General features: G+C 42.2%; 2 protein-coding genes across 2 annotated transcripts in view; both read right to left on the bottom strand.

The window, feature by feature from the left end:
• The window catches only part of nxn (nucleoredoxin), a 61,072-nt gene extending 47,165 nt beyond the window's left edge, over positions 1 to 13,907 (bottom strand). Inside the window, exon 1 of the mRNA XM_079271680.1 lies at positions 13,429 to 13,907. Within this exon, the coding sequence (XP_079127806.1) occupies positions 13,429 to 13,737 (309 nt within the window). The 5' untranslated portion in view covers positions 13,738 to 13,907. The remainder of the gene's footprint in view (positions 1 to 13,428) is intronic.
• Positions 13,908 to 14,620: 713 nt separating this feature from the next.
• On the bottom strand, positions 14,621 to 16,948 carry txndc17 (thioredoxin domain containing 17). Its single transcript, XM_079272066.1, has 4 exons — positions 16,699 to 16,948; positions 16,402 to 16,483; positions 15,321 to 15,396; positions 14,621 to 15,094 (listed from the first exon to the last, which is right to left on the bottom strand). The coding sequence occupies exons 1-4, from the start codon at positions 16,841 to 16,843 to the stop codon at positions 15,026 to 15,028; spliced, it is 372 nt and encodes a 123-aa protein (XP_079128192.1). The 5' UTR covers positions 16,844 to 16,948; the 3' UTR covers positions 14,621 to 15,025.
• Positions 16,949 to 17,238: the final 290 nt, after the last annotated feature.

Genomic DNA, 17,238 nt, shown 5'->3' with positions numbered 1-17,238 from the left:
AATCTGTTATCTCTATCCACACAAACCGCTCTGCTTTCCGCGGAAATATTCTGAGCTTTGAGGCCACGCCAGGTATTTAACTTGGCGCCGCTTTCCCTTTCTGAGAACGGATAAAGGAAGAGCATGTTAAAAAGGAGGCCTAGGAAGCAAAATAACATACAGTCAGTTCCACCTTTTATTTCCAAAGCGTGATACATTTTTCTGTACTTCAAACCGTTACGTCCTTCAGCTCTGCCTTGGTGGAATGGCTTCAAAAACAGAAAGAAAGACCATCAATAATAATAGCCTGTGAGCACGAGTGATGTGAAATACTGCTTTCATATTTAGTGATTATGCTCTGATGCCAGTAATTAGAAGGCATAATTACAGTATACATCATGAGCATATCTCCACCCCACTGGTGGATCCCGACCCAGATGTTTTCTTTTCTCCCACCACAGCAAAGTTAAGAGGATTCCTCGCACTCACTCAGCCTCTCAAGCGTGAAGAAGTCCAACTGAGGGAAAGCAGAGTTTCATAAAGCACCTGTGAGAATTTTGACAGCCTTGCAGAAAGTTCAGGCTTTTTCCAAAAACGTATCTTTGCACAAAGTGTCTATCTGCAGTTCATCTCTGACTGCTCAGACATTGAACACCTGGAGCAACAAAGCGTTGAAGGGGAAGCGATGAAGTGATGGAGATGCCTTTGTTTCTCAAGGGGTTTGGCCTCACAGCACTAATAATTCTTTTGTCTTATTCTCTCCCGTTCACTCTTCTAAAAACATGGTACATACCTCCAGCTCTTGCTGCACACCATAATTATACGATGGATGAAAAGGGAGAAGGGGAAAGGGTACGACTTGGCACAAAGACACAGACATTCCTGACATCCGGCCTTTCTTTCTGCTTGCATGCTTCTGTGGGGGATTGTGTGCACACCAACACTTGGCTATTGATGCGGCCACACTTAATGATCCCAGCGTACGGTCTCTATTCCACCGTTAGAGAACGCAGGCTTACCGAGCACAACACACGGACCGGGGTTCCCGGATCGGAACCTGCTACCACTAGGACTTGAAGAGCACACCTGCTGCTTCACAAAACCAGCAGCGCTGTCAAATGAGCAGGTGGCGAGTGACATACTGGTGGAGTGTGGAGCAGCGGGGCGGGTTGAGTATTTTGGCTGTGTTTACCCACTCCCTAAGCTCACACGGTCTCCGGACTCAATTTAACACCCGACAGGCTCACCAGCAGGGTTTCACTTTAAAGCTCGTCAGCTTTCTGTGAGTTCATTTCCTTTAGAGGAAGAAACCATAAAACCTTAGCGTTAAGTCCTGTTCACATCTAGGAAAACTAGAAAAACTGTTGGTCTCCCTGTGAAGACAATATTTTGGATGCTATAGTAAAAATGTGCATAGTTGCAAACAGTGAATGTGTGTGAATGCTTGAGCAGCAATGTGACATTATATTGTCGTGGCCATCCTCGGGGGGGAATGGTCTTACGCTTTAACCTTTCAGGGAACAAAGCAGCTCTTCTGTGCCAATATATATCTCTTGACAAGCTATTTTTCAAAAAGGTAGTCACATGGAATGGAAGTAATAAAACTGTAAGTCATTATTCAATTCAGAAAAAGTGACATATATGTGGGTGTATTCTGAAAATCGACATTGTTATTTCACATCAGTGAGGTTGTTGGATGAAATCCAGAAATCAAATGCTATTGTGAAGGCTTGCTGCATCTGCTCAGTTGTGATCTTTTAGGATTTTTTTTTATAGCTCAACCTGGAAGTGGGAGGAGTGGGCATGTGTCATCACTTTATGTCACTCAATGTAGAATATCACTACAGTAAATCAACTGAGGAACTTTTTATGACTAAAACAACCAGATGGGAACGTCTGCTTTTGCCAATCCAGCAAATCAAATACCTCAAAGTATTTCAGCGCTACAATCTTTGCCCTTGATGTGCAACCTTACCTATAAGGTGGAATACAAACAGAGAGGTACATTTATGTTATCCCAATGTATGCATTGTTGAACCTTAGGTAACGTTTTTAATATGAATATAATCAGGCTCACTTAACCATAAGCAAAGTAGCACACTTTCATTTGGCACCCTGAGGCTCTCCGCACAGCTCACGAGCATGCAAACTGCTTTACCATGCTACCGTGACATTATGTTGCCATATGATAAGCCAAACAAAACACCAGGCGTGATGGAAGTTGAAACCAAAAAAAATATATATATATTTACGTAAGAATATATTCACATTACAATAGCAACTGAATGTCAAATTATGGGCTGAAAGAGAGAATACCGCCTCTGAAAGTGTGGATACTACATCAGAAAGCAAGACCTCCCATTGCCATCATTTGTGGGAAAGCAAGTTACAGCATTGAAGTCTGTCATTTGATGTCGCATCCAAAGATAAGAGCCCAGTGACAGCGGTCGGTTATCTCCTCTGCAGCCCTTTGAGAAAACAGCACCAAGCGTCTTGCGTCTCAACACCCGCGTGAACAATGCGCGGGACTAGAAAGACGCTCTGGCCACAACTCCGTGTGCCAGTAATCTCTCCTCGAGGCCCCGGCGTCTCTAATTGCCTGGACACTTGTGTCCGAGGGCCGCTCTCGTTCCACAGTGAAAAGATGAGACCTCTTGTGCGCCTTACAACAGGCTTAAGCTGATCAACCGATTGGGTAAAAAAAAAAGACGAATCAAAACAGCGATTAGCCCCCAAACACAGAGACAGCGCTAAGCCACAGAGCAGCCTCAGCAGGGGGTCCGCTCGCTCAACAACTTAAAGTGTGTGATGATTTGTGTGCGGCTTTTTCTGACGAACACACTCCTTATTGAAACTGCATGAGGTGGAATGTGTGTGGAATGCGTGCGGTGGGGTTTTTATTGAAGGAAGACATGGCGTAGTTGATTTCAAAATGAGATAATATCCAAGGCTACTGCTTCACTCAGAGTGTTCAATCCCTCTCTCTCTCAGATAATCAGCACCTCCCATGACACCCTTGCTTCCTGTCATGGTTAGTGTTAGCCAGCCTTTTATCGAGTCTTCCCTCTAACGTTTTCCCTGTTACAGCCAGCAACATTGCCAATAACTCCACATGGATTACCGTCAGTGAATGCTCCGGATGCTGCTCCGGTACGCTATACAGACTCGGTGTGTTTCTCAGCAGCAAGGTCAAGTTCTGTGCTTGTTTACTTTACTTACGGAAGCTAAAGTGAACAAACAAGCCAGACTTCAACACTCACTACAATCTGAAGAACTACTGTAAAAAAAAAAAAAAAGGGCAGTTTTGTCGAGAGCAGATATTATAAACAGCCTCAAAGTACAGTCAGTATTTAAAACAAATCACTGATTGAAATGTCCCTACAAAACATTGAATGGCATGGATCCAAAGACTATGTGAATGGTACCACTTGAAATGACAAACTCGTAACACCCAACTTTGCAGTTTGAACACAGTTGAGCATTTTGTAGCTAAAAAGAAATTGGTGGAGAACAAAACAGAGCGAAAATAAAGAGTATGACTCTTGGCTCGATGTGTCGCCGATGTGTAAATACGTAAATGTTTGCCATCTTCACCTCATTATGACGACAATGTTTTGTTTCCAGCTTGTTGCACACTGATCACAGATACAAATTAGCTTATGTTATGAATTAATCAATTAAGTATTAACTCTATGGTTATGCAGGTTCAAGTACTCTAACGATGTTTGCATCTCATAATTGGGAGGCGTTCACTTCACGGATGCCGGAAAGGTTTGCTGTTGAAGAGATTTGTAGAATTGGGAAATTTACAAACATAGCACCCCCAGAAGTAGCATCAAAAAAGATTATTGTTGTAGTTATTGTACTACAGGGTGGCCTCATTTTATCTACAAAGAACCCCCCGAAACAGCTTATATTTCAGAATATTTAGAAAGATGCTGTAACCACATAGGAAATCTACAACTGTTTGAATTGCCAACACTGAAATCACTAATTATTACATACAGTAAGTGACATAAGCAGGTAAGTCTGCACATATTATTATGGTAATTCGCCACAGGCTTTCAGTGCCAGTAAATATTTTGTAGCCAGCTAATAAATAACTCTGCTTCATATCGTCAATGTGATGTTACTGAAAACACACCAGCATGAATCAATGTATTGGCAACCCTGCAGCACCATTATTAGTTTTCCAGATGAGCTTGCCCACCAGTGACCCTGAGTAATAGCTCACGAATGTATTCTAAAGAGTCACATGACTCGAGCGTGCACACACACACACGCCATGACGCATACCAACTGGGAATATCAACACATCCAATTGTCCAAGTAGATATAATGTGCAATTATGTGGAGAGCGTGCTGTTGCATTGGTGTCAAATAACAGAGGCGCGGTAAACTCTGTGAACCTGGCTGCAGACTGTTTGGAATATTTAGATTGATAATCAAAATCTAAAATACGATCCAAATTCAAGAATGCATGTTTGTATGCGATCTCCTGGAGGAGCAGGGTATGGGTGCGCCTGGAAATGATTCCAAGCGGTTATTATAAAATATAATGAGCAAACTCTCTCAGGCCATGAGGTCTGCTTCAGCCAGACTCCCCTCAATTTATTTCTACTTTTACTGAATGCATCATGCCAACTTAGCAAGGACAGCATTTAAATTGGCTACGCAGCTCGAGCCTCGTTGAGTTGCTGAGGTCCGACAGAAAGTACTTTTTGAGGACGCTTGCTTATAAATTCTTGGTTTTTTTTCAAGCAACTGTTAAAATCCTTAACTTGCTACCACGCTAAGCCATGTAAACGGAGAGCTACTGCGATATTATGGAAGCCGTCTGTGACCTTTCAGACATGGTATATCCTCAGCTGGCTCGCTGTCCGGTGGGAGATTATCAGCTTACTGTAAATGTGGCATCTGCCTCGGAGCAAAGTGAGGATCAAGCGGCAGTTAGAACCAACTGATCTGAATTACGTAAAATGAGCACATGTACATTTACTCCTTGAAACAGTAAACAAAAGGGTAAATATGAACACGCAAGTTACAATTAGAAAGTTTCTTTGAGCTGTCAAAGAAACTGACAAAGTGCTATTTCTGGATTTTAATATTGTTCAGTTTCCACTGGTTCTTCAGTCGGTCTGTTGCTGAGTGACTGGGGTTGGCTGGTGTGTGAGTGCATGTGCATGCTGACAGGTTGTCATAGGATGTGACAGATGAGACTTGGCATATTGCAAATACTATCCGGTTTTACTGTCAATACTTCATTACAGGAATAGCGCAACATTTTGGGAAATATGCTCGTTTACGTTCTTGACCACTGGCGCCTGATACTGAAGATATCACCGCTTTAGACCTCTCTTGATCCCTATCCACTCAGGCCATTTACGACTTTCGTTTTCCACAGTCTTGCTTGTTATAAGGCTCAGGATGGGTTGAAAAAACCCAAAATGAAAGCCAGATGATCTTCATCCTTGTACAGTAGACCGTGATAACTGTTTAGGTGTTTGGAAACGCACAAAGTTGTCTCACAAATTGATCCACAACATTAAAAATCCCACGATGTGATTACAGCAGCAGACAATAGATAAGATGCAGTGCATTGCCCACATGAAATCTATGTTGAATCATAGAAGACCCATCAGAGCAGAGTGGAGCCTTTTCTCTAGCTTGAGGCAGTGACTCCCACCTTCTATTCCTCCATTTTCATCTATTTTATTTAACTATTTCAGCTGTTCATTACTTTTAGCAAACCGTTTCACATGTTTACACAGTGCATCACTTTCAGCCACTAATAACGGTTTATCCATCGTTTATCACACCAGTTTGTAATCCAATGCTTATTTTCCTCTAAAACACAAATTTGTCAATATGTCTTTTGTTTTTAATCAGTTGAGCTGCTCCACTGTCTCCACAACGGCAGAGGTACAACCTGGGTTAGTGGTTGGGAATGGCCAATGCACATCATTTAGGTGTAATCAAGCGCAGCACAAACACACACACACACAATACAATTATTAAGGCAGCATAACCGAAAACAGTTTTGCACTCAAGAAATCAAGCTGCTGATTGTCAGTTGCTAGATAAAAAAAATCCCTTCGCTACATGCACCAGCTAAACTGGAGGCAAGACAGCGGGGCTGGTGCCAGTGTGCCATGCTACACGCTGAGACAGTGGGTCTCTTTGTGCGGCGAGCAGGAGCTGCAGGAGCACTTACACTCGGATGAAAACAACCCAGTGAGGGGGGGGGGGGGGGGGTTCACTGCTTCCATATACACAACAGTGCTGCCATCCTGGAAGCAGGGCGGAGGTCACACAGAAGGGAAAGGGTTATCGTCCGAGGGGAAACTTGTCACGGCAGAAATGTTCATACAATGAATAAATTTACATCAAATCAACACTGCCACTCACTGATACAGCATCCTGAAGAAGATGGGTTTCATTGAGAGTCAGAGCTTAAGATGAACATTGTCAGTGACGGACCAAAGCGTGCATCCATCACCGTGTCTTTTTATTTAGCTTAAGAAATACGATCAGTGCTGATGATGAGGGGGGAACTGGGCAACCACAAAGAGCCAACATTCAATCTAGGAGAGATAACAAAAGGAAGAGGAAAGACAGCTCCGGATGCCAGGATGCCCCTGGGGCGGCTATGCTGTTATTATGTTGGAAGGGGCTGCCGAGCTGCGGTGTGGGGCAATTAGAGACCGGAGGATTGAGTGGGGGAGGGTCCACGCACAACAACCCGTCCGTGACGGGTTCTCGGCTCAGAGAAAAAAAGGACGAACAAACCTCCCGGATACGGCCGCAGTAGCATTAAAAGAAAGAAAGACAGAGGATGATGGAAGATTTATGAATTGAAGGAACAACCCGCTGCTTATTTCCATGGAAAGAAGCTTGGTCTGAGCTGTTTCCTGTCATCAGTAGAATCCAAGATGAATATCAAGTGATCACATGTTGAACTTTATGCTGCACTGGTTTGGATGATTTGACTGGCAAGTATGTGTCAAATGGGCAGGTTTGGGGTAATGTGCGCATGCAGGCGGAGGAATCATCTGCTGTTCTCGTCGAGAGCTACTGCAGCAGACACTGCGGTGAACACATTAGCCACGTCCATTATCTTTAACGTCACTCCGCTTTGGAAAGTCTTGACTGAAAAGCACACAGTCCAGCTGGAGAACACGGAGACAAAGAGCGAAAACTCAATCCCAGAGTATCGTTTCAGGGGTCCAAGGACCGCGGACGGAGGTCGAAGCCTTACAGCTATTGTGTGTTGTCCTCCGACGGGTAGATAACAGAAAGTAAAAACTGATTAAGTTGCAACAGGGAATGGGTTTGTTTACGAGACACACAGTGCGACTGTTCCCTAAACTTTCACCAGGGTAAGGCGAGCCTCCGAACTTCACCTCTGATGAGATCTCTATTGTGGCCTCTCATAATATTACAGATCTCCCAGTAAAGAAGACACAATGGGCGGTGAAAGAAGACCGTAACACAAGCTTGGTGGTGTGAGATGTAACAGCTGGCATTGCAAAGTATCCTGAGCCCTCACAAACACACCGTTTCCATGCCCTCTGGCCCTGAACGGCTTCAGTGGAGCAGGTGTCTGCCCACATTCTTTACATAAGCTCTTGTCAAACATGGCGCACGGCAACAAGGCCTCACAGCTGCAGGACAATGGAGTCACCTTAAACTACAGCGCCGCAGCCAGGCATGCACACTTCCGCGGGTCAGCTTACACAAAACCCAACAGAATGTATAAATAGTCGTAATTGCAAAAGCCATGGCATTACAATACTACATATGTTTGTATTACACCGTTGTTATCCCAGGTTGATACACTGCTGGCGCTGAAGTGATGCATATTTCACGACCAGTGAAACAAAAACAACATTGCAAATATCCAATCAGCTTTCATAAAAAACACGTACACGATCATACCTGAAGCTCAAAATGCAGAGAGGCACAACACATCCTAATCAATTAAATGCCTGAAGAATGTCTGTAGCATTTCATGTACTTTTTTGCTTTGAAATAAAGACATCATAATATGTCATTTGAACAGTTGGATGTATTATCTAGTTGCAGGTATTATGCCAACACACAGAACTTCCTTTGCCTGAATATAAGACTTCTAAGTATTGTTGAATTGGCAATTAGAAATAAATCTGTAATCCGTGTTCATGTTATTAGAAATACGTTTTAAATGAATTGTAAGTAAATAGAATTAAGTGCTGATTACACATTTCTGGGGAGGGGGTTACTAATCTTTAAAATGTAATTAAACAACATGAATCTTTTGGTTAGGTGTTCCTTTTCATTATAGTCATCTTATCTGCCAGGGTCAAACACCTTGAAGTCAGGATTATCTTATTCTCCATTTAGTCCCAGAGCCAACTTCAGATCAGACTACTGAAAGCTTCTGTACTTTGATCAGAGTTAGGAATCTAAAAGAGGGCGTCACTGTTTCAGGTTCACAGCTTTATGTGGAGGAGTACGTTAGACCACCCTCCATCTACTGCAAGTCTGTGTCTGCATCCGCCTACATCTCCCTTAGTTAACCTTCCCAATGGAAAGTCAGTCTTTGGATCTAATGAATTCTGCATGTTTTTACAAGAATGTATTCATTTTACTTTTAAACGTCTGGCAGAAATGTAGATTGCGTTGCTACCTCCCTACTGTGTAACTATACATTGATCTGGATCGATATATCGAATCAGTGGTCAACCATCCAATATTATCGATGTACAGAGAAAACATCGTTACCTATCATCAAGATATGCACGTCTGCGTCACCATTTCCTTCCAAGCGCACCTCCTACCTACAGAGCCCAGTCATACAATTGCCAAATCATATTTTAGTTGCTTTTTGTGAGTTGAAATGTAACCAAGTGTCATACATGGACTCAAATCGATCGCAGGCCCCTGAATTGAATCAAAATTGCATCATTGCAGATTTTGTGAAAAACAAATATTGTATCCATGTCCAAAGAATTAATATAATACCGTATCGTGATGAAACACCTCTACTACCAACCTGGCCATCTTAAAGACCTCAGTTTGATATCTGGCTGACGTCTGCTCCCCTGGGCTGCAGCACAGGCATGCCGAGCAGAAACTGACGAATACATCCTCTACCAATCCTACAATTACATTTCTAAAAGCTCTCAATTACAGATGTTCCACATCAGAGAAACCTCAAAAATGTCACAGTCTGTTGACTGTATGAACCCACACTGTGCGAGTGAAAGAAGAAAACATCCAACGGTACGGGCCAACAGCAACATGGACGGATCCAGAAGAGGGAATTACCACCTGCAGATTAAACAGTCTGGGCCCCTTTTCAAGCCGTTTCTGCTGTAACAGTGCAAGGAGCTATAATGGGCTGGGTGCTCTGCAGCGTTCAGCAGATCAGTGACCTATTGATGAAAGACGTCCTCAGCCCCTCTCCTCAGCCCCTTGCACCCTCAGCCCCTGGCTGTGGGCCGAGTGAGCGGCCGTCCTGCCTCTGGGGGCCGGCTACCGAGCAGAACCCCCGACCAGGAGGACTTGAACAAGAGGCCTTTCTCTCACCGCGATGAGATCCCCCCCCCCCCCCCGCAGGAGCAGCTCTGGCAGCGTCTCAGCTTGTTCTCTCCGCTTTGGTCAAGTTGGGTTTTCACATCGCGTTGGCCAAGGCTTTAATTGATTTACATAGAACTCTCTCCCTCCTGCTGCACAAGTCCATGTAAGGCATTGCCAGCAAGCCAATACTGCCAGACAGCTGGCCGACCCCGGACAACAAGCAGACATCCACTCGGGGGGGAACACGCGATTGGAGGATTCCCGGACACAAACACTAGTGGATATCCTCTATGCTGTTCAGAAACTGGGTTCTGACTTTGTGGTCTGCCTGGCTTTAAGAGTGACACCACCTTCTGAATGCAAAACATCAAATAAGAAAGACTACTAACCAACTATGTTCCACTCTATTAAACAAACTGACCAAAGTGTAACCTTTAGAGAAACAAAACATGCGAGTCAGACATGCACATGAGGAAATAAACTAAATGTATTTATGTCTATTTATGTTGGTTACAAAACCATCAGAGAACTACATGACAGCTTTCACCCCCTCTTGATTAAATACGCATTTTCTGCATCAGGAAGGCCCCTGAGTAAAAAGGACAGCCTCCAGTGAGATATAGCCAGGTCCGTACAGGGCAGATGGGTGAGGAGGAGGAGTGGAGGTGCAGTCGGAGATTCTCAGGTGGGCGCCGAGGCCCTGAAAGAGAAAGTGCACCCTTCAGGGGGATGAGCTCGGCTTGCACTAAGTCAAATAGAGCCCGAGACGAGAGGCGAGAGGGCCACTTAGTCTGCAGACCAGCAACATCTACACGGCCCTGCACTGAGTCAACATCACTCATCACTTTCTGTGAAGTTCACATTCAGACATGACAAGCCATCTTCAGCTCTCTCCGTCTTCGTCTGTTACTCGGAGCCAAATGAGAGACCCTGTTGTCCGATCTCGTCACCAGCTGCCTTCACACTTCCTTATTCGCAAAATATGAATCTCACACGTGAAGTAGACACGTCTAATTATAAGACCAAAAAAAAAAAAAAAAAAAAAAGAAAGTGTGCATTTTCATTGACCACCTTGTGTTCCACCAAGACACATGAATGCACACACAATGGGCAACTAATTAGGGCTGCGACTGACAATTATGTTCATTACATTCATACGTTTTGATTCGCCGATTCGTTGTCAGAAAATGGTGACCGATAACTAACAAATTCCCAACAGCCTAATTTGATGTATTCACGTTGCTTGTTTTATTCCAGCAACAGTCCAAAACCCAAAGATATTAACTTCACTGTCCATAAATGACAAAGAAATACATCTAATCATCACATTTAAGAGGCTGCAACAAGCACATATTTGGCATTAAGTGTCTGAACATTTTGTAAAACATACAATCGATTATCACAATAGTTGCCAATTCATTTTCTGTTGATCGACTAATTGTTGCAGCTCTACAACTCATCAAACCAACAATATCCAGAGGGGGAAAAAAAAGGAAATGCTGCAGTTTAAATTAATGCGCAGATCCCAGCATACATGCATGTTCCATTATAATATAATTGAAATGCCAACATGCATAAATCATACATGAACTAGCAGATGAGGGGTAACAACACGCTCTGCACGCCTCTCACATTTATAAAATAGTGTTCTTGTACTAAAGCTGCCGATGCTCACACGGGTTTCCACACTGCTGTTGTTACAGTGATGAGAGAGAATAGGCCGAGAGGTTGGATGAAGCCCAGACTGGACCAAAACTACAGGCCTCTGCAAAACACCGATGCACAACTGTGCTGCTGTATTGTCATAAGGCCGAGGCAGCCAATAGACCACCAACAAGAACATGAACAATGGTTATGTTGATGCCACAGACAGTCTCCAGGAGCAGTTTAAAAAAAAACACAACAACGCTGCACTGTAGCGATGGACGTGCTCCGCCCCAGACGCAAACAAGACAACCCCCCCCCCCCCCCCCCTGTCATCTGTGAGCCTCATTCATGCCTGGACTTCATTATGAGGTGTAATGGAAATCATCATTGGCAATCTGAAAGAATTTACAAGACAATGATGCAGTCCAAGTCATGCCTCACCGACACAAAGAGCGGTTAGGGTTGAAATGGCTAAACGTGGCGAGTCTGATAAACATGCATCCTTTCTGACAGAATACAGACGGTGTTGAAGACAATATGTGCTAAACATCTTAGGCCAGTATGGTTTGTAACACATGCTGTATGACATGAGGAAGGTACATTCTCTCCTAAAAGTATAATCAAGTCTTATCTAAAAAGCAAAACGGTCAAAATCCTCGAACATTTGAATCCATAGCAATCCATTTTAATTTGCAAACAAAAATCAGCATTCACCGACATGCATGGCTGGCACGATGCGAAACCAAACTGACCAACGGATCTTTGTTTATGCCTCATCTGCACCTACATTTAGATTTAGTGAAAGAGAAAGAGACCTGTGCTGCAAACACAACACGGATGGCCCACAGTAGCGCGCACGCGCGCGCGCACACACACACACACACACACACACACACACACACACACACACACACACACACACACACACACACACACACACACACACACACACACACACACACACACACACACACACACACACACACACACACACACACACACACACACACACACACACAGAAGTCATTCCTGTCATTTGAAAAGATCTCACGTTTATGCAGCTGCAACTATCACTTATTAACTGGTAAAGGAAACCTCCACCATATATATATTTTGCATAATTCATACACAAGATGTAAGTGGGTGATTTTCTGTTTTTATGGAGAAGGTTTAGCTATCAACAAAAGAAACTGGCAATCATTTTTTTACACACACATATATATGAATCTTAAAAATTCATCAAAATATGAGATTACAGTCAAATGTATGATGATATAAATGATGCAATTTGATAATATAGTGGCAACCTAAAAATATATATACATTTTCTTTGTTTATTTCCAGAATAAAGCTATAGTTTTTACACTATATTTTCAAAATAAATATTACAGAAATAAAATCCAAGCTGCCTCATGATTCCCAAAAAAAGAAGACAAATTGATATACTTAATACGTGGGACAAATCAAAACAATTAAACTAGAAATCCTCCAAGCACTGCATTGTTGTATAATAATCAAGAAACCAGTAAAAGATATAGATGAGATGATGGCAAAAATAAAAGGCCATCACTGGGCACACGGATAATAAGATGTATCCAAAGATAAGAGTGCTCTGAGACGTTTGGCTGGAATATTATGTGCAATAACCATCCCTTGAACAGAAACGTTATTCAGTGGAGAGACCAAAAGATGTTCCGCCTTTCTTTCCGTTTCCTCTCCTGATAATAAGTTACGAATGTCTGGTCTGCCACATTTAGATTCTCTTGATAAAAAATGAAGTCAGGAACAATATGGACAAATGGTTTATTTAGAGCTGCAAGTGTGATTATTTAAAGGGTGAAATATAATGTTTGTTTGTAATATTCCTCGTTAAATTGCTCAGAAGTCTTTGCAAACACTGATTACATTTCACAGATCCTTTTTTTAACCCCTGGCTTTATAAAATTAGATTTTCTGAATTATGTTTGTGTGTGTTTCCAAGAACTACATTTATTTGGTTTATGATAATATGACAGAAGCCCATATAATTAAAGTCAGATTTGATGGAATCTGATTTAAAAAACGTGAATGATGCAAGGAAACTAATTCAAGGACCCACATTAAACCTTGTGCACCTGTGCAGAGACAGAAGAAGCGGACATGGCCAACAGGGGCTTTCCCACTCATTCCCACTAAACCCTCTTCGGAGAATAAGCACTGATTTTGCCGGTGTTCCTCTTCGTCACCACAGCCCAATCTTACCTTTTTGTGTCGGTCTTTGAAAGGTAACGCGGGCCACGGCATCTCCTGCAAAAAGTCTTGCCAGTGTATCTGGTCCTGATCGGACGAGATGAAGACGACTTCCAATCTGTCCTTGTGTTCCGACGCCTTTTTGAACCTGCTGTAAAACTCGCACAGGCTGCCGTTGAACTGCTTGCACGGGGCGTTCATGCTGCATCCGAAGAAGAGCCCGACCAGGGACAGCTTGGCGCCCAGCGACTGCACGTCCACCTCGGCTTTCTCGCTGTTGACGAGCCGCTCCCCGAGCAGACTCACCAGAAACTCCGACATCGCGAGCGCACGGTCCTCGAACGCACAACGTTACCCCTCAGCCGAGGCTGCTGTGCGTGTAAACCGCTCGTGTTCGAGCGACACCCGGTACTTCCTCCACCTCCAATCAGAGGTTTTAGGTGAGCTCCTGGCCCCGGTTGAGGCGCTGCGGTGTGTGTGTGTCTCACCGCGGCTCGTCCTCCGGTGTGAGCGCTGTGCAGGAATGCGCTCCGCTTAAATCGCCCTGACTGCAACAGCGGTTGCGCCCCCCCACAGCAGAGACTTTAATCATGGCGTCTGGTTATTATAGCTACAAATATGGCACTTTATCGCGATACTCTAAGGATTTTTTTTACATGTTTAGAATAGAAAATGCAGCTTAATCCTGATACATGTTCCGTTTACTCACACTTGTGTAAATTTCTGATTAAAAGCAGTTGGATTTTAGGTTTTATTTATATTACATCATTCAATTTACATTATGTTTTATTAAGTGCTTAGGATTTGATTATTTAACAAGTTTCATTCGGCAACTCTAGATGAAAATCTGCTTATTTAAAAAAGATTAAGGTTGGGGTAAAGTACCCTCTATTCCTAAGGATATGCTGCCACCTAGTGTCCACAACAGGAAGCTACCCGGGCTGCAACAAACTAAGTGGAGTACATTTCTGAGTGGAGTACATACTTCCAAGGTGCATGGAGGAGGAAAATAGTCTTAAAACGCTGAAAAAACTTGTAGTTCAAATAAAAACTTTGTTCAAATGTCAATATCCCCAAAAACAGAAATCATCCAATAAAAACATGGTTGTGAGACAGGCACATTTTAAGCCTTGATCGGAGTCATCGCTACAAAGAATGTTTCCTTCTGCTACACATGTTCAACATCAAGTGTTAATTTATTTGAATCTTACTGCAAGGCAACACAAATAATCACGTAAAAAATGGTCACAATGATTTTTTTTATAAATGTAATCAACTAGTGTTTTAGATTAACGTTACATTTGAAGAAACATATCAAACTCAAATAACAAAATAACAATTGAGTGATTGCACATAAAGCAGCCCAACAAGAATCACTATTAGAGTTACATCCGTTCTTCGTGTTTCTCTTTGCAGACGTTCAAGTGCTGGATTAATTGAATAGCTGTATCTTACGTTGGAGCTTACACAGTTGCAGATTTGCATCACATTGCAGAAGGAGATGAAACTTGTGCATGGTTGTCAATAATGCTGGAATTGAATGGTGGTGAATTTACTGTTTAACATTGAAGAAATGATGAAATGGCGGATGTGAACAGCGTAGGATCCCTCAGTCCTCAGTGAACATCATCCGCACCAGCTCTGATTTGAAGCATTCTTCCTCCACCAACTTCTGAGGCTGAAACAGGATTACAGGTGGGTGGGGGGGGGGGGATAAATACACTCGTTAGACCACTCTAGCTATAGCAATATTATAAGATTATGCTTTTTTTGTATGAGACTGGATGATACCTGAATATTGTCTCTTATTATCTAATTTCTATGGATTTTTCAGCTAAACATTTACAGTAAAACTCATTTTAGTCTCATCATGTCAATATGATAGTGAGGCAAATCATTCTTACCGTGCCATATCGCAGCAGAGTGGGAACTCCACTCAACTTCAGCGCCTTCTTGAAGTCATTATTTGAATCCTTCCAACTGAAGCATGAACAAAAACATTATTAGGCAGCTGATATAATTCATCAGGATCACATCTGAGAGCAGACACGGGAAGGCTGAAGAGGACTTTCAGCTTTACAACAAGAAAATACATTTGCAGAAATCTGACATTTTTTGGAGAAGTAAATTACTATGAAATCTACGACTAAGCATTATTTGGTGCTCTAATGTATATTATACATTTATACAGCATACCATAGAACAGAAATCCTTTTTTTGTCTTTTACAGACAACAGTCTATCGTATATGTGTCTAGTAGCATTATGGCCTGATCCATTGTTTGCATGCAGATGGTCAACATGTAAATACAGATTTATGACTGAATGGGTGCAAATATCACAATGTCAAAGTAGTCTTAATTAAAAGATAATGAAGTGTCTTAAAGAAATACTTCTGTCTTGACTAGTAAAAGCTCAATGTTTTCTCTCGGGCTACCATTCCTCTATTAGGTTTATATAATTATTTATATGCATCAGATTCATCCTCGTGACACAAAAGACTTGCTGGCTGTCTAGAAATGTAATATTTCTGGCTCTAGTTGGTATCAGTTCCCAAAAATATGAATTCATGAAATGCAATTGCATAATGTAATTCTGAAACCATTAGTTGCTCAAATTGCCAGTTGAACAACAGAAAATGTTTAAATTGATATTTTGTTGATCACATACTTTTTTTAGTACTTTAGCAGGTATGCATACTTGTTATTGGCTTCATAAACTAAGAAGAATTACCTGTCTTTCCATTTTATACTGTTTCAAAATCTTGTTCTATCAAATCTATTTGAGTTTTCGGCTGTTGGTCGAACTGTAAATCAACAGTTTTTGGAGATGTTAGGTTACGTTGTTGAGCTCTTATTACCTGAGGTTATTTATTATATTTCATTAGAGCAGATGATTCAACTGATCGTTTTAAGTGTTAGTCGCAGCACACATTGTCTTTTGACAGCACAGTGTTTCATTAAAGATAGAAAAGTAAAATACTGACTAGGCCCTTTCTCCCACTTGACAGTAGATGAAGACAGAGCCCTCAGGAAGATGAGTCATCTGTCCTCTTACAACGGGTTCCGCTGAAAGGAACAATGCACCAAATGTCCAAATGTAAGTAGAGATCAATGAAAGACATACAGGTTACGAACGTCTCACGACCAGAACAATGACAAGCTTGTCCCATACGGTTATAGATGATCATACATTTCAAGTATACTCAAAATGAAAGTAACTTCCACACATCTATTGGCTATATTATACAGGTTGGATCAAGGTAGACAATATATGACATTACCTGTCACACAGTCGGGGCACCAGCTCTTTCCTTGGGCGTCTTTATTACCAGAGAAATACACAAAAATGTCCTTTCCCTTTCTCTCAGATACAGCCTGACAGAAGTCATCATATCCGTGCACGGACATTTCTTCGTAGTGGGCCATCGTTTAGACCGAGTTCGTGTGAAAATGCACTACCTAATACGAAGCACTAACAAGTGTTATCAGAAATATTACTCCTCTGAACACTGGACCTGAGAGAAATGCTCAAAAGGTGACAGTACCACTTCCGGTCTGTGCAAAAGTTCTTAAAGGGACCAAGTCCCTAAGTTGTATTCAGCATTTTTAAGTTCTCCATTGTCGTAGAGATATTTTACATTTTAAATAATCACATTACATAACATTGAATACATTCAGAAAGTATCGCAGAAGGGTGCATATTTTATAACAGAACAGTTTTTTAAAAATGCGGTTGCGTTGATGTTTGACTTCTCTGACGATCCGTACTTGGTGAAGAAAAAAGAGAAAAAATGAACTTCCGTCCGGCTGCTTTATGTTAT

This window comes from Melanostigma gelatinosum (assembly GCF_949748355.1).
Source record: "Melanostigma gelatinosum genome assembly, chromosome: 7".
Lineage (NCBI taxonomy): Eukaryota > Metazoa > Chordata > Actinopteri > Perciformes > Zoarcidae > Melanostigma > Melanostigma gelatinosum.
This window is presented reverse-complemented; position numbering and strand designations above follow the sequence as displayed.